General features: G+C 45.3%; 1 protein-coding gene across 1 annotated transcript in view; it reads left to right on the forward strand.

The window, feature by feature from the left end:
- Positions 1-1,846: 1,846 nt before the first annotated feature.
- ATP6V0E1 (ATPase H+ transporting V0 subunit e1) overlaps positions 1,847-21,413 on the forward strand; it is a 49,805-nt gene continuing 30,238 nt past the window's right edge. The window contains exons 1-2 of the mRNA XM_033180312.1: positions 1,847-2,048; positions 11,929-11,976. Of these exons, the coding sequence (XP_033036203.1) occupies positions 1,945-2,048; positions 11,929-11,976 (152 nt within the window). The 5' untranslated portion in view covers positions 1,847-1,944. The remainder of the gene's footprint in view (positions 2,049-11,928; positions 11,977-21,413) is intronic.

Genomic DNA, 21,413 nt, shown 5'->3' on the forward strand with positions numbered 1-21,413 from the left:
TGCGATATGGCTACTGCAAGGAAACCATGGTCCCCGGTAAAGTACATTGCATTTATAGACCTGCTTTCTATCTTGCTTTCACCTGTAAGCTTTATCATCAAGCTCCTCAACCTCTCTGAGAACTGGCTTCCTTGTCTATTCCAAGCTTGGTGCATACTATAACTAACATATGTGAAAATTCTCAGCGAGCGTTATAAGCCCTGTGTATCAGCTCAGCACGGTGGCTTATGCCAGTAATTCCAGCACTTTGGGAGGCTGAGGTGGAGGATCCCTTCAGGCCAGGAGTTTAAGACTTGCCGGGGCAACATAGCGAGGCTCTCTCGCTACAAAAAATTTTTTAAATTAGCCAGGTGTGGTGGTGTACACCTGTAGTCCCAGCTCCTCAGGAGGCTGAGACAGAAGGATGGCTTGAGCCCAGGAGTTCCAGGCTGCAGTGAGCTATGGAGCACCACTGCACTTCAGCCTGGGTGACAGAGCAGGGCCCTGTCTCAAAAAAAACAAAAGCAAACAAAACTGTTTTTACTTTTTTGTTTTGTTTTTTTGAGGCAGAGTCACGCTCTGTTGCCCAGGCTGGAGTGCAGTGGTGCAATCTCAGCTCACTATAACCTCTGCCTCCCAGGGGTTTAAGCGATTCTCGTTCCTCAGCCTCCTGAGTGGCTGGGACTACAGGTGCATACCTGGCCAATTTTTGTATTTTTAGTAGAGATGGGATCTCACCATGTTGCCCGGGCTGGTCTCGAACTACTGACCTCAGGTGATCTGCCCGCCTCATCCTCCTAAAGTGCTGGCATTACAGATGTGAGCCACCACGCCTGACCTGTTTTTCTTCTTACTATTCTGGCTGATTTCTACTTGTCTTTCAAGGCTCAGCGAGGACTAGTTGGGTGGAAAGCCTTGCAGGGTCGTCCACTTACTTTCACACTGCATTGAGTGGCCTGTTTGCAAGGCCATCTGCTCCCCAGAATGTGAACTCCCTCAGGGGTGCCTGATTGACTTCTGTAACTCCAGAACCTGGCACAGTGCACAAGATAAACAGTGGTCACTAGTTAAGAGCTCTGGCCTTGAAAATCAGATCATCAGGGGTTGAATCCTGGCCTTGCCACTTACTATGTGACTTTGGGCAAGATCCTTAGTCTCCTCCCTGGGCCTCAGTTTCTTCAACTGCAAAGTGGGGATAATAATTACAATTACCTCATAGGCTGAAGTAAGGAGTTCAACACGGGCTCATGCACTTTTTTTTTCTTTTGAGACGGAGTCTTGTTCTGTCACCCAGGCTGGAGTGCAGTGGCAGGATCTCGGCTCACTGCAACCTCCACCTCCCAAGGGTTCAAGCGATTCTCCTGCCTCAGCCTCCTGAGTAGCTGGGACCACAGGCGTGCACCACCACACCGGGCTAATTTTTGTATTTTAGTAGACAGGGTTACACCATGTTGGCCAGGCTGGTCTCGAACTCCTGACCTCAAGTGATCCACCTGCCTCAGCCTCCCAAAGTGCTGGGATTACAGGCGTGAGCCCCCGCCCCCGGCCTTAGGTTCATGAACTTAAAGATCATGATCCAGTGCCAGGCACACGGGAATTCAGAATAGTAATAGAGAACTATTGTTAAGTTCTCTATGTCTGTTGCATAAGTAGACGAGGCTGTAAATAACTGCACTCTTTGTCTAAAAGGGCCAAGTTCTCATCAGAACACTTTGCTGAGCCCGTGGTGACCGAACCCCTGGCTCTGGGGTGAGCGACATGCCTCTAAGGACCTGCAGCCAGGAGACAGCCAGGCGAAGGCGGGGCTCTGCCTCTGGGCTCCCCGAGGGGCGGAGGCCGGCGCGCGGGTCACGTGGGGGCGCGGGAGGCGGGGCTTGCACACGCTGGTCACGTGGTCAGCTATTGACACTTCCTGGTGGGATCCGAGTGAGGCGGCGGGTAGGGGCTGTCGCTCAGGCGGTGACCATGGCGTATCAAGGCCTCACGGTGCCTCTCATTGTGATGAGCGTGTTCTGGGGCTTCGTCGGCTTCTTGGTGCCTTGGTTCATCCCTAAGGGTCCTAACCGGGGGTAAGTGCGCGAGGCCCGCCTTGGGAGGAACGCGCGGTGAGGAGCGAGCAGGCCGGGGCGGGGACAGGCACGACCCCCACACGGGTCACAGAATGTTGCATGGGCGCCCCCCGCGCTGCAGAGTCAGGCCCTCGCCCCGGCGGAACTCCTTGTGTTCCTTTTCGCAGCAGCTTCAGTGTCCTCCGGCGTGAGCGAGTGGAGGGTGACCTTTGGTGGACCCTCCTTGGAAACGAGTTTCAGGGGAATTTTTTTCTCATCATAGTCCTGTGTGGGGAGGTGCAGTCGGAAATGAGCAGGCCGAATCTGGGAGACACTGGGGTTTGTCCCTAGTCTACTCTCCTCCTTTAGCCCTGCCTTCCACCCACATGAGGCCTCGTTTGCCTGAACTTAAGGATCAAATAAATAAAACAGAAATTGCCCTCTCTGCCTCCCATCCTGTCACGGTTACGTACAGAACAAGCTCGTTGGACGACATTGAGCCAGGCCTTGCATCTAGTGGGCTCCAGGAGGCGGTTGGGGCCTGATCTAAAGCGAGATTGATTACCAAAGAGCAGGAGGTATTGTTGAGAAAGCTCTGCGTCATACCTTTTGGAGGGCGCTCCGGCTCTTGTGTGTGAGTGTAAGAAATCCTTAGAATGATTGGCTAGGAAAAAACATTTTTTTTTTCAGACTTCTTTGTTGGAGAGAGCTTTGTCTATTTTGGAATTAGACTTTTTAACTGTGGTATAAAATGAGCCTTAATCTTCAAAGGAACCTTGGAACGCCCTCTTTCTGGTTCCTCTTTTGCTTTTTAGTCATTTTTCTCTCAGTTCAAGATGATGAGAGGTGAAACTTCGACTGAAGTCAGTTTGTCAGAAACACCATCTCTTGCTTTATTCCTTCAACTTAATTGGTGGCTTCATAGTGCCTGGTTTTCACAGTATCTTGTATGCACAGGAGGCACCCAGTAAATACCTGTTGAGTGGATGGTTCTATTGTCTTTATTAAAAGAAAAAGATTTTTGGCCGGGCGCGGTGGCTCATGCCTGTAGTCCCAGCACTTTGGGAGACCGAGGCGTGCGGATCACCAGGTCAGGAGATCGCGACCAGTCTGGCTAAGATGGTGAAACCCCGTCTCTACTAAAAGTACAAAAAATCAGCCGGGCGTGGTGGCGGGCGCCTGTAGTCCCAGCTACTTGGGAGGCTGAGGAAAGAGAATGGCATGAACCCGGGAGGCGGAGCTTGCGGTGAGCCGAGATCGCTGCACTGCACTCCAGCCTGGGTGACAGAACAAGACTCCGTCTCAAAAAAAAGAAAAAGATTTTTATTACTTCCCTAATATTTTGTGACCTGAACCCCTTTTGCTCCCTGGAATGCATTTGCTTTATTAGTTTAAAATTATATATTTTTTAAAAAAAGAAACATGGTAGGTGAATTTTTATCGTTTTTAAGTACCAAGTTCCTCCTCCCTGGTAACACCAGCTATATGGGGTCATCTCCCCTACCCATAGAGGTTGATGAACAGAGTCAGAATTCTGGCATTATTAAAGCAATTGTATTAACCTAATTTAATTAGACTTGTTTTTCCTACTGGAGTTAGAGAACAACAAAGTGCTGCTTTGATGGCAGTGACAATTCCTTTCTTAAAGACCACTCTCTCCCCTTCCTTTGGATGTCATTGCCATTATCCAGGGTAATGAAACCCATCCTATTTCCACTCAGTTTCTAGCCCTAGTGAGTGTCATGATTCAGGTATTTGACCAGCTAGTGATATGTAGACATGTGTCACTTAACAAAAGGGATACATTGTTGGCCAGGATGGTCTGGATCTCTTGACCTCGTGATCCACCCATCTCAACCTCCCAAAATGCTGGGATTACAGGCGTGAGCCACCATGCCCGGCTGGAAGATATGTTTTTTAAACAAAAAGAGGAGCAGAAGAAACTGGAGGAGCCGAAAGTGAAGGCCATGGGGAAGGGGCCCCGGTCATAGGTGGAATTAAGAAATCTGGCAACAAATAAGCTGTTCCATGTGCCTGAGGCGATCGATGGTGACCCTTGATTCCATTTGTATTTAAACATCTGGATTCCCAGCTATAACTTTTTTTTTTTTTTTTTTTTTTTTGAGGCAGACACTCACTCTGTTGTCCAGGCTGGAGTGCAGTGGCACGATCTTGGCTCACTGCAACCTCCGCCTGCCGGATTCAAGCAATTCTCCTGCCTCAGCCTCCTGAGTAGCTGGGATTACAGGTGCCCATCACCATGCCTGGCTAATTTTTGTATTTTTGGTAGAGAAGGGGTTTCACCATGTTGGCCAGGCTGGTCTCAAACTCCTGACCTCAGGTGATCCACCCACCTCAGCCTCCCAAAGTGCTGGGACTACAGGTATGAGCTGCCACACCCGGCCCCCTGCCATAACATCTTTGCCACCTATACTTAGAATGAAGTGTTGTCTTGGAGCCTGTTGTACATTGTACATGTAAGAGTAAACTTTTGAAAACAAAACACACAGACACATTGTACAGCTGTATAATTTTTTTTTTTAAGAGACCCAGAGTCTCACTTTGTCACCCAGGCTGGAGTGCAGAGGCTCCATCATAGCTCACTGCAGCCTTGAACTCCAAGGCTCAAGGGATCCGTCCACCTCAGCCTCCCCACTAGCTGCTAGTACAGGCATGCACCACTACACCCAGCTAATTTGTTGTTGTTGTTTTGAGACAGGGTCTCTCTTTGTTGCCCAGGCTGGTCTCCAACTCTTGGCCTCAAGCAGTCCTCCCACCTTGGCTTCCCAAAGTGCTAGGGTTACAGGCATAAGCCACCTCACCTGATCTATTTTCTTTCTTTATATCCTATCTTACAAGTTTTTTTCATTTAAAATTTTTTTAACTTTTTAAACTTTTTTGTTAAAAACGAAAACACAAACACATTATTCTAGGCCTACACAGGCTCAGGATCATCAAGATGTCACTAGGTGATAAGAATGTTTCAGCTCCATTGTCATCTTATGGGACCACCTGTCTTTATGCATTCATTGATTGAAAGGTCAGTTGCCAAGTGCCTGTATTATCTGGGTCCAGTTCACAGCCTCTGCTGCAGTCCTTGCTTTTCCTGCTCTTGGCTGGATTGAGCAGGTCTTGAAACAGTGTCCCCTCCCCCCCCCAGGAAGAGTTGCTGTAATACATTTTGAGAAACACTGTACCTAGGCAGATGATCCCTGTGACCTTGAACAATTTAGTTAACTTTTCCATGTTCCCATTTCCTCATTTTAAAATGGAAATATGCTTTTCTGTAGGGATTTTTTTAAAAAGGAAATATTAGTGCACAATTTAGTTAACTTTTCCATGTTCCCATTTCCTCATTTTAAAATGGAAATATGCTTTTCTGTGGGTAATTTTTAAGAAAGGAAATATTAATGCTGAATTAGTACTAGTTCCCCTTTACCTCTTGAAAATACTGCAAATCAAATTTTTCAGGATACATAAAGGAGCTGAAGTGCTTCACACTATGGTGAGTTGTTTTTGGGGTTTTTTTTTTTTTGAGACAGAGTCTTGCTCTGTTGCCCAGTCTGGAGTGCGGTGGTGCGATCTCGGCTCACTGAAACCTCCGCCTCCCAGTTTCAAGTGCTTCTCGTGCCTCAACCTCCTGAGTAGCTGGGACTAAAGGCGCATGTTACCATGCTTGACTAATTTTTGTATTTTTAGTAGAGACAGGGTTTTGCCATGCTGGCCAGGCTGTTCCCGGACTTTTGGCCTCAAGTAATCCACTTGCCTCGGCCTCCCAATGTGCTGGGATAATAGGCTCAAGCCACTGCACCTAGCTTGTGGTGAATTTTTAATACAGGGGACCATTTCTGATTTAAGTGATCAAAAATATCTTCAAACAAATAAAAATGGGCCTGACATGGTGGCTCACACCGGCACTTTGGGAGGCCAAGGTGGGATGATCACTTGAAGCCAGGAAATAGAGACCAAGCCTGGGTAATAAAGCGAGACTTGGTCTCTACAAAAACAAATTTTTAAAAAAATTATCTAGGCATGGTGGTGTAAACCTGTGGTCCCAGCTACTCAGGAGGCTGGGTGGATGGATTATTTGAGCCTAGGAGGTTGAGGCTGCTGTGAGCTATGATCATGCCAGTGCATTCTAGCCTAGGCAACAGAGTGAGACACCATCCCTTAAAAAAAAATTCCCTTCTGCCCTTTCTTTTACCTGCCTCATCAGGTCCTATAACCTCCTAATTACCCAGCTTTCAGCATTCTGGTGTGCAGGGATCTCTTGGGGAAGATAATTTAACGTCAAATACGCCTGTTTTTCTCCCTTCGTTCCTCCTCACAGGATTCCTTCATTTATCTCCTTACTGAAGTGTTTTTTTTTTTTTTTTTTTTTGAGACTATGTCTTGCTCTGTCGCCCAGGCTGGAGTGCAATGGCACGATCTTGGCTGACTCCAACCTCTGCCTCCCAGGTTCAAGCGATTCTCCTGCCTCAGCCTCTCGAGTAGCTGGGATTACAGGCATGCGCCACCATGCCCAGCTCATTTTTATATTTTTTAGTAGAGATGGAGTTTTGCCATGTTGGCCAGGCTGGTCTCGAACTTCTGACCTCAGGCGATCCACCCACCTTGGCCTCCCAAAATTCGAGGATGACAGGAGTTGGCCATCATGCCCGGCCGAAGATTTTCTTAAATTTGTTTTTTAAAACAGGGTCTTACTCTGTTGCCCAGGCTGGAGTGCAGTGGCACAGTCAATCATAGCCCACTGCAGCCTCAACCTGGGCTCACACAATCCTTCTGCGTCAGCCTCCAGCATAGCTGGGACAACAGGCATGCACCACCATGCCCAACCAATTAAAAAAAACGTGGTAGATACTGGGTCTCATTTTATTGCCTAGGCTGGTCTTGAACTCTTGACTTCAAGCAATCCTCCCACCTTAGCCAACCAAAGTGCTAGGACTACAGATGTGAGCACTGTGCTCAGCCAGGAAAAACTTACGAATCTTTTCTTTTAGTAAAAGAAAAAAAAATAGCCTACGATCACTTGGAAAAAACTCTTCAGAATTTATGGATGACCTAAATAAAGCCCCTTGCTCTTTATTTTTGCAACTGAAAGGGCCAGCTAAAATCAGGTCTGTGCCTGGAATCAGCTTTCCTGCCCATTGTAGTTTTTCATGATTTCCGTCTTTTCTCTAAAGGAATCCATAGATTCTCTAAAGCTTCTGTTTTCTCACAATGGCTTCCTAACCAGTAGATGTAGGGGAGGAGAAAAGGAAAGAGCGCAGAGATGAGTTTGCCAGTTCACTCAACTCCACTTTTCTGTTTTTGTTGTTTGTTTTAATTATTTTTATTTTATTTTTATTTTTTGATTATTTTATTTAAAAATAATAGAGATGGGCTGGCCAGGCGTAGTGGCTCATGCCTGTAATCCCAGCACTTTGGAAGGCTGAGGCAGGTGGATCACTTGGTCAGGAATTCAAGACCAGCCTGGCCAACATGGTGAACTCTCGTCTCTACTAAAAATACAAAAATTAGCTGGGTGTGGTGGTTCACGCCTGTAGTCCCAGCTACTCCAGAGGCTGAGGCAGGAGAATTGCTTGAGCCTGGGAGGCAGGGGTTGAGATTGCGTCACTGCACTCCAGCCTGGGGCGACAGAGTGAGACTCCGTCTCAAAAATTAAAAAAAAAAGTTTAAAAAAATGGAGATGGAATCTCACTCTGTTGGCCATGTTGGTCTTAAACACCTGGCCTCAGCCTCCCAAAGTGTTAAGGTAATGGCTTGAGCCACCATGCCTGTTTTTTTGTTTTTTGTTTTTGCTTTTGTTTTTTTTTTTTTTTTGAGACGGAGTCTCGCTCTGTCGCCCGGGCTGGAGTGCAGTGGCCGGATCTCAGCTCACTGCAAGCTCCGCCTCCCGGGTTTACGCCATTCTCCTGCCTCAGCCTCCCAAGTAGCTGGGACTACAGGCGCCCGCCACCTCGCCCGACTAGCTTTTTTTGTATTTTTTAGTAGAGACGGGGTTTCACCATGTTAGCCAGGATGGTCTCGAACTCCTGACCTCGTGATCCGCCCGTCTCGGCCTCCCAAAGTGCTGGGATTACAGGCTTGAGCCACCGCGCCCGGCCTTTTGCTTTTGTTTTAAAGGGTCTCCCTGTGTTGCCCAGGCCTCAAGTGCAGTAGTGTGATCATATCTCACTGCAGCCTTGATATCCTGGGCTCTAGTGATCCTCCGGCCTCAGCCTCCTGAGTAGTTGGGACTACAGGCATGCCACTGTGTCCAGCTAATTCCCCTTTTTTTCATGAATGCTTTAAAACATGTAGAAACGTAGGATGAATAGTACAGTAAGTGCCATATATTACCTCCTAGACTCAGTCATTGTTTGACGTATTCAGATTTGCTTTATCTATGAGTGTGTGGATATATAATTTGCTGAACCATTTGAAAGTAAATTGCAGTTATCGTGGCATTTCACACTCAGCATGCAGCTCCTAAGACCAAGCACATTAGGAGCTGATACGTTAATGAGGGAGCTTTTTTTTTTTTTTTTTTTTTTTTTTTTTTTTTTTTGAGGAGGAGTCTCGCTCTGTCGCCGGACTGGAGTGCAGTGGCCGGATCTCAGCTCACTGCAAGCTCCGCCTCCTGGGTTTACGCCATTCTCCTGCCTCAGCCTCCCTAGTAGCTGGGACTACAGGCGCCTGCCACCTCCCCCGGCTAGTTTTTGTATTTTTAGTAGAGACGGGGTTTCACCGTGTTAGCCAGGATGGTCTCGATCTCCTGACCTCGTGATCCGCCCGTCTCGGCCTCCCAAAGTGCTGGGATTACAGGCTTGAGCCACCGCGCCCGGCAATGAGGGAGCTTTTATATGAAACTATTAATATTAAGCAGGTAATACAAAGGAGCCTCAGCTCTTTCAGTTCTATGATATGGGCTTTTGGAGAAGAGAGAAGACAGGTAAGAGATCTCACAGTGGAGCACGGACTGGGGGAAGATGAGTAAAGACTTGGAATTGAGAATCCTAGATATAATGTGTCTTGGGGGACAGTGAAGACGCCTGCCTTCAGGAATGAAGGACTGATGCTTGAACGTAGGGGGAGGTGAGAGGGGTGGGTGGAGGGAGTCAGTTACAAATGAAGCGGGGGACTTGATTGTGTAGGTCTTTAAACATTTTTATTGTGCAACTGTCAAAATCTCTTTAGCACAGTCCCCCATACATATTTATTTCTATTTTATAAGTGTGATATGTAAATTATGTATTTCAAGGAGTCTGACCAACTCTTAGGACCTGCACTGCTGCCAGCCTGATCCACTTGGATGATTATAATTCCTCTCAACTGGTTTCTCTGCTTTCTTTTTGCCCGCTTCCTCCAGTCTCTTTCATCCCAGCAGAGAGATCCCATTAGAATTGGAATCAAATTTAGTCAGTCCTCTCCTCAAATCCCTCCAAATAACTTCCCTTTTCTTTCTTTATTATTTATTTATTTTTATTTTTATTTTTTTAAATTTTTTTTGGAGACGGAGCCTCGCTCTGTCGCCCAGGCTGGAGTGCAGTGGCCGGATCTCAGCTCACTGCAAGCTCCGCCTCCCGGGTTCACGCCATTCTCCTGCCTCAGTCTCCAGAGTAGCTGGGACTACAGGCGCCCGCCACCTCGCCCGGCTAGTTTTTTGTATTTTTTAGTAGAGACGGGGTTTCACCGTGTTAGCCAGGCTGGTCTCGATCTCTTGACCTCGTGATCCGCCCGTCTCGGCCTCCCAAAGTGCTGGGATTACAGGCTTGAGCCACCGCGCCCGGCCTTATGTATTTATTTTTGAGACGGAGTTTCATCAGTCGCCCAGGCTGGAGTGCAGTGGCGCCATCTCGGCTTACTGCAAGCTCTGCCTCCCGGGTTCACGCCATTCTCCTGCTCCAGCCTCCTGAGTAGCTGGGACTGCAGGCGTCCGCCATCACGCCCGGCTAATTTTTTTGTATTTTTAGTAGAGATGGGGTTTCACCGTGTTAACCAGGATGGTCTTGATTTCCAGACCTCGTGATCCGCCCACCTCGGCCTCCCAAAGTGCTCCGATTACAGGCGTGAGCCACTGCACCCTGCCATAACTTTGCTTTTCACTCCGAGTCAAAGCCTTTTAAGAGTGAAAGTCCTTTCAGAGGCCACATGGCACCTCTTTGACCTCACCTTTCCCCAGGCTCCTTGCTCTCCTTCAGCCACACAGACCCCCTTCTTCTTTGAACTCCAGGTACCCTCTCATGAACTCCATGCCCAGCCATGAGGCAGTGGTTTTTATCTGTTCTGTTTATTTTTCTCTCCCCAGAGCCTAATACATATACTGGACACTCAGTGAGTGAAAATCTGTCGAACGAGTAAATGAATGTGCCAATATGTTAACCAAAGAAAATACACACACAGTGGCTCATGCCTGTAATCCCGGCACTTTGGGAAGCATAGGTGGGTGGATTACTTGAGGCCAGGAGTTTGAGACTAGCCTGGACAACATGGCAAAACCCCGCTACTAAAAATACAAAAATTAGCTGGGTGTGGTGGTGCATGCCCATAATCTCAGCTACTTGGGCTGAGGCAGGAGAATCGCTTGAATCTGGGAGGTGGAGTTTGCAGTGAGCTAAGATTGTGCCACTGCACTCCAGCCTGGATGACAGAGTGAGACTCTGTCTCAAAAAAAAGACACACAGAACTTCTAAAGGATAACTTAAAAATAAATAAAAATAAGAGTTCTGGGCCGGGTGTGGTGTCTCACACCAGTAATCCCAACATTTTGGGAGGCTGAGGCAGGAGGATCACTTGAGGCCAGGAGTTCAAGTACAACCTGGTCAACATATTGAGAACCCCCTGATCTCTACAAAAAAATTAAAAATATTAGTGAGGCCTGGTTGTGCACACCAGTAGTCCTAGCTACTTGGGAAGCTGAGGTGGGAGGATCAGTTGAGCCCAGGAGTTGGAGGTTAGAGGGAGCTATGATCATGAACACGGCACTCTAGCCTGGGCGACAGAGACCCTGTCTCTAAAAAAACAGGAGTTATAATATTTGGTTCCTAAGTTCTAGGAAATGGTCTTGCTCTACTTAGGGTGTGGACATGCCTCTTGGAACCAAATGATGGATGATGGAGAGGGGACATCAAAAGGTCTTAAGTGGAAAATCCTGGTGATTGTTCATAGCATGAAGGAGAAGGAGGAAAGTTTGAATCTGCCAGCAATTAAGCCAGGAGAACCAGCTGAATTTTGTTGCTGACAGTGGGAATAGGAAGGAAGAAATACACATGGGGAGAGATTCCTTGAAGTATAAATCCACAGTACTTGGTGACTGTGGAGGTGCGGAGGAGGCATGAGCAAAAGATGATGGATTTGAGGATGGGTCGGATGGGTGAACATGGCAGAGCTTCTTCTGAGGAGTAGGAGATTTAGAAGGGGAACTTTTAGAAAGAGATGGGAAGAGAAGAGCATGAACTGAGGTTTAGAAATGTTGAAATTCTGCTGATGAGAGATGAAAGTGTAACTTTTTCAGACATGAATGGAGATGGGGAGAGCTCATTGCTAGATAGTCATATGTTTAGAAATATAGTGTTAATTTCATTACAGAGAATACTACCAAATAGGGTAATTACTTAGGTGTCAAAACTAATTGTCACTGCGGCCTTTCCTGTTCAGTTTCAGATAAATTTTGATTGGACATCTACATGATGGCATCAATACATCTCTCTTTAAATACAAATGTTTAATTACATAAACTTTTCCCAGGTGCACCCTGGGCACACTGCAGTTTGCTGGATATTTGAGCAGATACAGATCCATTTTCTTGGTGTGCAATCCATGCCAGTTTGATAATCTGGAAAGGGGACTTAAACCATTCTGTGATGTTTGCATAGTTTGCTAGTTATTTAATGACATTTGCTTTTCTTTTTTCCCCTAGAGTTATCATTACTATGTTGGTGACCTGTTCGGTTTGCTGCTATCTCTTGTAAGTAATTTTTTCTTAAAATAATAAGTAATTATTCTTGGTATTTGTAATGTGTGCGATTTACACATTTGTTTTATTGGAGCTCATCCCTCATGTGATATCTAGAAATAATGTCCTAAAATTGAAAATATCACACTTTTCATATGCTCAGTATATTTATGTAGAGTTGTACAAATAACTCTATCCTTCTGGGAATACAAGTGCAGTTTAATTGGCACAAATTTAAAGCTTATAAATAGCTGGAAATTATGATTATACTACTTTATATTTTACTATGGTGAAGTATTTATTTATTTATTTATCTTTTGAGACAAGGTCCCGCTCTGTCACCCAGACTGGAGTGCAGTGGCGTGATCTCAGTTCACTGCAACCTCGGCCTCCTGGGTTCAAGCAAGTCTCATGCCTCAGCTACCTAAATGGCTGGGGTTACAGGCACGCGCCACCATGCCTGGCTAATTTTTGTATTTTTAGTGGAGACAGGGTTTTGCCATGTTGGCCAGCTGGTTTCAAACTCCTGACCTCAAGTGATCTGCCCGCCTTAGCCTCCCAAAGTGCTGGGATTACAGGCGTGAGCCACCGTGCCCGGTGTACTATTGTGAAGTATTTAGATCTACTTATTTCACTGAAATATCTCACTAATGGAGCTAATAAAGCCATTCTTTACTGTGACTTTTGTTTATCTGATGGACAGAACTTGAGCTAGAATTTTAACCAAGTAGACTAAGGATAATTTTTTAACAATTCGTTGTAAGTTGTGTGGGGAAAAGAAAGAAAGATCAGACTGTTACTGTGTCTATATAGAAAGAAGTAGACATAAGAGACTCCATTTTGTTCTGTATTTGAGATGCTGTTAATCTGTGACCCTACCCCCGACCTTGTCCTTGCAAGAGACATGTGCTGTGGTGACTCAAGGTTTAAAGGATTTTGGGCCGTGCGGGGTGTGCTTTGTTAAACAAGTGCCTGAAGGCAGCTTGCTGGTTAAAAGTCATCACCATTCTTTTAATCTCAAGTACCTAGGGATACGTACACTGCCAAAGGTCGCAGGGACCTCTGCCTAGGAAAGCTAGGTATTGTCCAAGGTTTCTCCCCATGTGATAGTCTGAAATATGGCCTCGTGGTATGGGAAAGACCTGATCGTCCCCCAGCCTGACACCTGTGAAGGGTCTGTGCTGAGGAGGACCAGTACAAGAGGAAAGAAGGCCTCTTGGCAGTTGTTGGCGGTTGAGATAGAGAAAAGCATCTGTCTCCTGCCCGTCCCTGGGCAATGGAACATCTCTGTGTAAAACCCGATTGTATGTTCTGTTTACTGAGCACAACACAGAACAACGATCATAGCTCACTGCAGCCTCAAACTGTGAGGCTCAAGCGATCCTCCTGCCTCTGCCTCCCAAGTAGTTGGGACTATAGTCATGCGCCACCATGCTCAGCTAACTTTTTTATTTTTGTAGAGATGGGGTCATATTGTGTTACCCAGGCTGGTCTTGAACTCCTGGCCTCAGCAATCCTTCCATCTTAGCCTCCCAAAGTGCTAGGACTATAGGCATGAGTCACTACACCCAGCCAGGATTTCTTTCTAGAGTTTAGAACCAGTGGTTCTCTTTTTTTGAAGAGAGCTTTCTGGCTTCCTGAGACTTCAGTGGCATGGAAAGTGTTGGTGTTCCCCGAAGCGTTGTTTAGTGCCCATGTGAGGTAGGAAGCAACAGTTCTGACCCATCCTATAGATGAAAGACCATGACCCTTTTTTTTCCCAGAAATATTTTAATAAAAATTGGCCATTTCCAAGAAACACCCACTGCATGCCCATTAATAAAAGAGAACCATAACAAAATAGAAAAGTTACCACATAGCTGTGATTTAAAGAGAAAATGCGGACACGAGCACATCAGCAAAGTCCAGTATTAAAGTCACATTCCTGCCAGGCGCGGTGGCTCACGCCTGTAATCCTAGCACTTTGGGAGGCCGAGGCGGATGGATCACCAGGTCAGGATATCGAGACCAGCCTGGCCAACATGGTGAAACCCCTTCTCTACTGAAAATACAAAAAAAAAAATTACCTGGGCGTGGCGGCGCACGCCTGTAGTCCCAGCTGCTTGGGGGGCTGAGGCAGGAGAGTCGCTTGAACCCTGGAGGCAGAGGTTGCAGTGAGCCAAGATCGTACCACTGCACTCCAGCCTTGGGCGACAGACTCCGTCTCAAAAAAAAAAAAAACAAAAAAACCATACATATGTACATAAAGTCACATTCCTTCTTATGGGCTATGATTAGGAATCTGATTAGATATCAGAGTAAAAATACAAATGCTGAACTATTTAGATCAAAGAACCTCTATCGAAGCATGTGTCTTCAAAGGCATTCCAATTTGTGACTCAATTTTAGAATAAGGCAAACAGAAGACATACAAGGTGATGAAAGAGGGATTCTACAATTCCCCACATACGCTGAACCTAATAAAACAAATGTAGATTCTTAAAAAATTATTTTTCTTTAAACAATTGCCAAGACTGAAATCAAAGGTAAATAGAAGGTACAACAGTTTTGCTCTGGTTGTTATCTGGGTTTGGGGAATTTTTTTGTTTTCCATTTTTTTACAAATACATATTAAACATGAAAAAAATCTATTTCAAATAAACTAACAGTTCAAGAAAAGCCTATCAGTTGCATTCTAGACATTTAAAACCTATATCACAATTTAAATTTCAATGGTAAAAACAGTAGGTTTTAGAATTGTTTTGTGATCCTCTATCAAAAGAAAAATTCTATTCTTTTAATTCAGTTTTTAAACATACCAGTGAGAATCAAAATTGTCACCTTTTCCAATGACAAATTCTCCACACCAGAAGGTAGTCATGACTCTCAAAGAAGAAACAATTTGGGTTTTTCCTGCCTTCAAAATGTTATCAAATCCTGTATTTCTCATAGACTCTTGAGACACATAGAAAATAAGAAATGTTCCAATGAATGAAATATACCAAATGTCAGTAATATGCAAGACACATTCCTTTGGGGAAATGGCTATTTAAAAAAAAAATTCAGTCTGTATACGCAAAGTAAGCAAGGAAATTCGGTCTTTCTTTTTCTTCTTCTTCTTTAAAAATCTGTTACTCCTAAAATGTAATTCCACAAAATTGGAAGTGAAAAACTAAAGGTCAGGGACCAGGTGCAGTGGCTCACGTTTGTAATCCCAGCACTTTGGGAGGTTGAGGTGGGCAGATCACCTGAGATCAGAAGTTTGAGACCAGCCTGGCCAACCTGGTGAAACCCCATCTCTACTGAAAATAGAAAAAATCAGCCAGGCGTGGTGGCAGGCGTCTATCATCCCAGCTACTCGGAAGGCTGAGGCAGGAGAATCGCTTGAACCCGGGAGGTGGAGGTTGCAGTGAGCTAAGATCACACCATTGCACTCCAGCCTGGGGGACAAGAATGAGATGGTGGCTCACGCCTGTAATCCCAGCACTTTGGGAGGCCGAGGTGGGTGGATCACGAGGTCTGAAGATCGAGACCATCCTGGCTAACATGGTGAAACCCCATCTTTACTAAAAATACAAACATTAGCCGGGCGTGGTAGCGGGCGCCTGTAGTCCCAGCTACTTGGGGAGGCCGAGGCAGGAGGAGAATGGTGGGAGGCGGAGCTTGCAGTGAACCGAGATCACGCCTTACACTCCAGCCTGGGTGACAGAGTGAGACTCCGTCTCAAAAAAAAAAAGAATAAATGAGGGCAAATAAATGTATCATCAAGAACTTATTTTAGTACGGTGATTGACCATCAGCCTATCCTACTGAATCACCTATGGAATTCAGAATAAGGGAGCTCCATATCAATGTAGGTGTCAAGGATTGGTCTGTCATTGAAAAGGCCTTTGTTTTCATTGCTTTGAAGATCTCTGCGATGTGAGCAGTAAGGTCAGTGGTGGTACCTTATCAAAAGGAAAATGGGGACCGGGCGTGATGGCTCACGCCTGTAATCCCAGCCTTTTGGGAGGCCGAGGCGGGCAGATCATGAGGTCAGGAGTTCGAGACTCCTGGCCACTATGGTGAAACCCCATCTCTACTAAAAGTACAACATTAGCCCCGTGTGGTCGTGGGCATCTGTAATCCCAGCTACTAAGGAGGCCAAGGCAGGAGTATCACTTGAACCTGGGAGGCAGAGGTTGCAGTGAGCCGAGATTGTGCCACTGCACTCCAGCCTGGGCAACAAGTCTCCATCTAGGGAGAAAAAAAAGAGAGGGGTAGTGGGGAGAATGATTGCACAGAGGAATGACTTGAGATTTTTTTGAGACACAGTCTCGCTCTGTTGCCCAGGCTGGAGTGCAGTGGCGTGATCTCAGCTCACTGCAAGCTCTGCCTCCTGGGTTCATGTCATTCTCCTGCCTCGGCCTCCCGAGTAGGTGGTACCTGCCACCACTCCCGGCTCATTTTTTGTATTTTTCAGTAGAGATGGGGTTTCACCATGTTAGCCAGGATGGTCTCGATCTCCTGACCTCGCGATCCACCTGCCTCGGCCTCCCAAAGTGCTGGGATTACAGGCGTGAGCCACCACGTCCAGCCAGAATGACTTGAGATTTAAACCAAAAAAGGACCAAAATATTTTGTGACTTCCTGGTTCTCCATGGTCTTTGAAATATGGTTAATTTTCGTGATATTCTCTTTAAAACAAAAGAAAACCCTTTCCAGTCAGTCTCATGTCTTGTATTTCCACTTTTTTTTTTTTTTTTTTTTTCTGGACACAACGTCTTGCTCTGTTACCCAGGCTGGAGTGCAGTGGCACTACCATAGTTCACTGCAGCCTCAAACTCCTGGACTGAAGCAATCTTCCTGCCTCAGCCTCCTGAGTAGCTGGGACTACAGGCACACAATACCACACCTGGCTACTTTTTTAAATTTTTAGTAGAGACGAGGTCCTGCTGTATTGCCCAGGCTAGTCTTGAACTCCAGAGCTCAAGCAGTCCTCTCACCTCAGCCTTCCAAAGTGCTAGGATTACAGGCGTGAGCCACCACGCCCAGTCATATTTCCACTTTGAAGTATAAAATGAATAATTGGATTTGAGCCCTTGCCTCTTGCTGTGTAGACATTAGTCCATTTTTTCCTTTGTTCCCAAGTTCTGGTGACTCCTCTACTGACAGTGGATCAGCACTGTTAGTGGGGTATTAATAAAGGTCGTACACAGTGTTCCAACAGTAAATGCTTCTGGAGGCCATTTTATTGGGAAATCAGCTGGATAGCATTGACTTTATAAAATCATTTTTGTTTTGTTTCTTTGAAATCTAAATATCCTTTTTAGCATGATATCTGAGTGAAAAATGTGGACAGAATTCAAACCCCAAATATTTTACATACCTTATTCCACAAAGGAGTGAGATTCTATTAAAAAACAAAATTGAAATTCAAAGGAAACTTCACTGTTTGGCACTGGTACATTTTCTTGAAAATGCCCCTTTTCAAGTAAGGCACACCCAAAGAGACTTCGGCTTTCCTAAACAAAGTCATGTTTTGAAATGCATTCATAGACTTTTAAATTGCCTTCTGTTCCAGTTTTTTCTGTTTCCAGTTTGTTCTAGTTTAAAGTTTGATTCCGTGAGGTTCAACTTGTTTGAGCTCTGTATAAATTAGGTTCTCTGCCGGTAGAACCCAGTTTCTGTTAATAGTTCAGCAGAGGAAAATCTGAATGTTATATCTGGTACCCTCTTTAAGGCACAAGATCACTTTTGTCTCTTAAACATACAATCTTGTTAAGTTACTATACTATATTTCTGGTCTTAGGTTAATTTTTAATGTTGAATTGTGTTGTTTTCTCAGAGTCACCAAGCTCACATGAAATTAGAAATGTAATGTTGTATTGCGAAGACACAGTTGTTTCTTGGAAAACATGCTATGTCTTAGCACTTGACTAACTGTAAATCTTACTGGCATCATGATACAGGAAAATAAATACTAAGAATCAGGAGACCTAGGTTCTTTTAGGCAAAAGGATACTTGGCACAATTATGTTGTAGGGTGGTTTTGTGAGTTTTAAGTAAGATGCTGTGTGTGAAAACTTACAGTAAAGCACAACAAAAATTAAAGTAATATTATCAGTGAATTTTTTTTTTTTTTTTTGAGACAGAGTCTCACTCTGTCGACCAGGCTGGAGTGCAGTGGCGAGATCTCAGCTCACTACAACCTCCACGTCCCAGGTTCAAGTGATTCTCCTACTTCAGCCTCTTGAGTAGGTGGGACTACAGGTGTGCGCCACCATGCCTGGCTGTTTTTCATATTGTTAGTAAAGACGGGGTTTCACCATATTGGCCAGGCTGGTCTCAAACGCCTGACCTCAAGTGATCCACCCACCTTGGCCTCCCAAAGTGCTGGGATTACAGGCGTGAGCCACCAACCCCAGCCAAACAGTGATTTTTAAAATAAGTTATTTTAATTCAAAGGACTGTGTTATTTGTAAGCACAGTTTGCTTACAGGGCTGGTATAGTGAATATTTTACTTAGCCTTATTAGAATTCATGCAGTCAACATATTTATTTAGCATTAGTAGACACTGGATCTGGACACTACTAAAAATACAAAATTAGGTGGGTGTGGTGGCGCAGTGTAGCAGTGAATAAACAAAGCAGACAACCTCCCTGTCCTCTTTAATGAGGAGAAGCAGATAAAACAAATCAAGAGCCAAAGAGGCCCAATTACTCCCCTCATTGTCCTTCATTCACTTCCCAAACAGGTTCCCCCATCCACTCATTTCCACAAATACTTACTCAGTTATGACCTCAGAAGATTCCCCCTTACCCATTCATTAGCCCCCTGTTGCTGTCCATCACACAGGGACCTGCATAGCCCACAGAACCTCCACCTCACATGTCTAGGAATTTGCAAATCCAGAGCTGAGCCTCACCTCCCTCACTGGCCTTTCTGGGTCCTGGTTCTAGAGCTAGTTTGAGCACAGGATATAAGCACCCCTCAGGGGCCTGGGTGCACCGCTTTGGTTTCCAACCAAGTAGCCACATGTGGTGGCTCACGCCTGTAATCACAGCACTTTGGCTGATCGGTTTCAGGGCTGCTATTTACTTTAACATCTATTTCCTTTTTAAACTTTCTGGTTTTGAGCTTTTTTTTTTTTTTTTTGAGATGGAGTTTCACTCTTGTTGCCCAGGCTGGAGTGCAATGGCTCGATTTCGGCTCACTGCAACCTCCGCCTCCCGGTTTCAAGCGATTCTCTTGCCTCAGCCTCCCGAGTAACTGGGATTACAGGCATGTGCCACCACACCTGGCTTATTTTGTGTTTTTACTAGAGACAAGGTTTCTCCATGTTGGTCAGACTAGTCTCAAACTCCTGACCTCAGGTGATCCACCTGCCTCGGCCTCCCAAAGGTGTTGAGCTTTTTAAACATACCATTTTCTCTCTACAAAAGTGGAAAGATTAGGATAATGAACCTTCATTTGCTTACCACCCACCTTCAGAAATGATCAGCTCATGGCCAATCTTGTTTTATCCCCACACTTTTCCTCTCCGCCCCAGATTATTCTGAAACAAATCGCAGACATATCAGTTCATCTGTAAACATTTCAATATGTGTCTCTAAATGTTAAAAGTACAACCACAATACCATTATGCACAAAAAACTTAATTTCTTCATATCATCAAATATCCTATCATATTTAAATTTCTGTAATTGTCTCATTATTTTACAGCTTGCTGGAATCAAGGTCCACATAAAGACCACACATAGCGATTGGTGGATGTCTCTCAAATATCTCTTTATAGGCTTCTTCTCCATAGCTTTCTCTTTTTTCTTGGAAATTTTAATAGAAAAACTGGGTTGTTTGCCCTTTAATGTTGCAGTCTGGTCTTTGTTAATTGCCTTGTCGTGGTAACACATGCTTCTGTATTTTCTGTGAATTGGTAGCCATAGCTAAAGGCTAATCAGATTTAGCTTCAGTTTTTTGACCAGTCTCCTTCATAAGTGGTATTGAGTACTTCCAAGAGGGGTACATAATGTCTGATTTTTTTTTTTTCGTATTATTGGCCATCATTTATGATATTCTGTTTCTGTAACTTCTTGTTCACTAATTAGCTAGACTATATCCAAAACAGAAGCCAAGTCTGGTGGCTCAAGCCTGTAACCTCAGCACTTTGGAAGGCTGAGGCAGGAGAATTTTTTGAGGCCAGGAGTATGAGACCAGCCTGGGCAACATGGTGAAACCCTGTGTCTGAGGAGGAATCAACCATAGGGGAATTGGAGGCAGGGCTTTCTGCAAATGCAAAGGCACTGAGGGGTAAAGAGCTTGGGATAGCCGGGGACAGGGGTATCACACCTGTAGTCCCAGCTACTTGGGAGGCTAAAGCAGAAGGATCGCTTGGGCTCAGGAGTTTGAGACCAGCCTGGGCAGCACAGCAAGGCCCTGTCCCTTTTTTCTTTTTTTTTTAAAGCAGCTTGGAATGTTCTGGCAGGGTAGTGTTGGGCTTAATAGTGAGGTGGGGAGTGGTTCAGAGTTTATGTAAGACCCAGGCCACGTGGGATTTTATGGGCTGTGCAGGTCCTTGTGTGATTGACAGCAGTAGGGGGCCGAAGGATGAGTGAGGGGGAATCTTCCAAGGTCATAACTGAATAGGTATTTGTGGGAACAAGTGGGTGGGGAAAACTGTTTGGGAAGTGAATTAAGTGGTTATGAGGGGAGTGATTGGGCCTCTCTGGCTCTTGATTTTTTTTTACTGTCTGCCTCTCTTCATTAAAGAGGACAGGGAGGTTGTCTGAGTCGTTAATTCATTGCTACACATCTAGTGCCCAGATCCAGTGCCTGCTGATGCTAAATAAGGAGTTTAGGTTTCATGTTAAGTGAATAGGAGATGTTTTAAGATTTTTAATGGAGGAGTGATTTGAATGGGATGATCACTCTGGCTGCTCTGTGGAGAACAGACTGTTTGGCGGGGAGAATGGAAGCAGGAACACCTGTCAGGAAGTGACTGCATGCATGCCAGTGAGAGATCACCGTGGTTTGGTCTGAGGTGAGGGGGGACACACAGATTTGAGAGCAAATTTGGGGGGTAAAATTTATTGGTCATACTGATGGGTTAGATGTAGGAAGAATCAGAGATGGCTCCCAGTTCTAGGTTGGGCCATTTACTAAGATGATCCTGACTTGGGACAGGATGAATTTGAAGAGAGATTCAACTGGTACATGCTAATTTGGACTGAGATGGCTGTAAGATGCCCAAAAGTTGTCAAACAGGAACTTATAAGCAGAGATATTTGAGGCCATGAGAACACATAGAATTACCTAAGGCAGTGGTTCTTTGCTGGGGTTGCTGTTGGCATCCAGGGATAGAAGCCAGGGATGCTGCTGAACATCCTGTACTGCACAGGACAGCCTCACTTTCCCCCAGTGAAGAATTGTGCAGCCCAAAATTTCAATAGTGCTGAGGTTGAGAAACCCAGACCTAAGGGAAGGGGTGGAA

The sequence above is a fragment of the Trachypithecus francoisi genome, unplaced genomic scaffold, assembly GCF_009764315.1.
Source record: "Trachypithecus francoisi isolate TF-2019V2 unplaced genomic scaffold, Tfra_2.0 Lachesis_group2, whole genome shotgun sequence".
NCBI lineage: Eukaryota > Metazoa > Chordata > Mammalia > Primates > Cercopithecidae > Trachypithecus > Trachypithecus francoisi.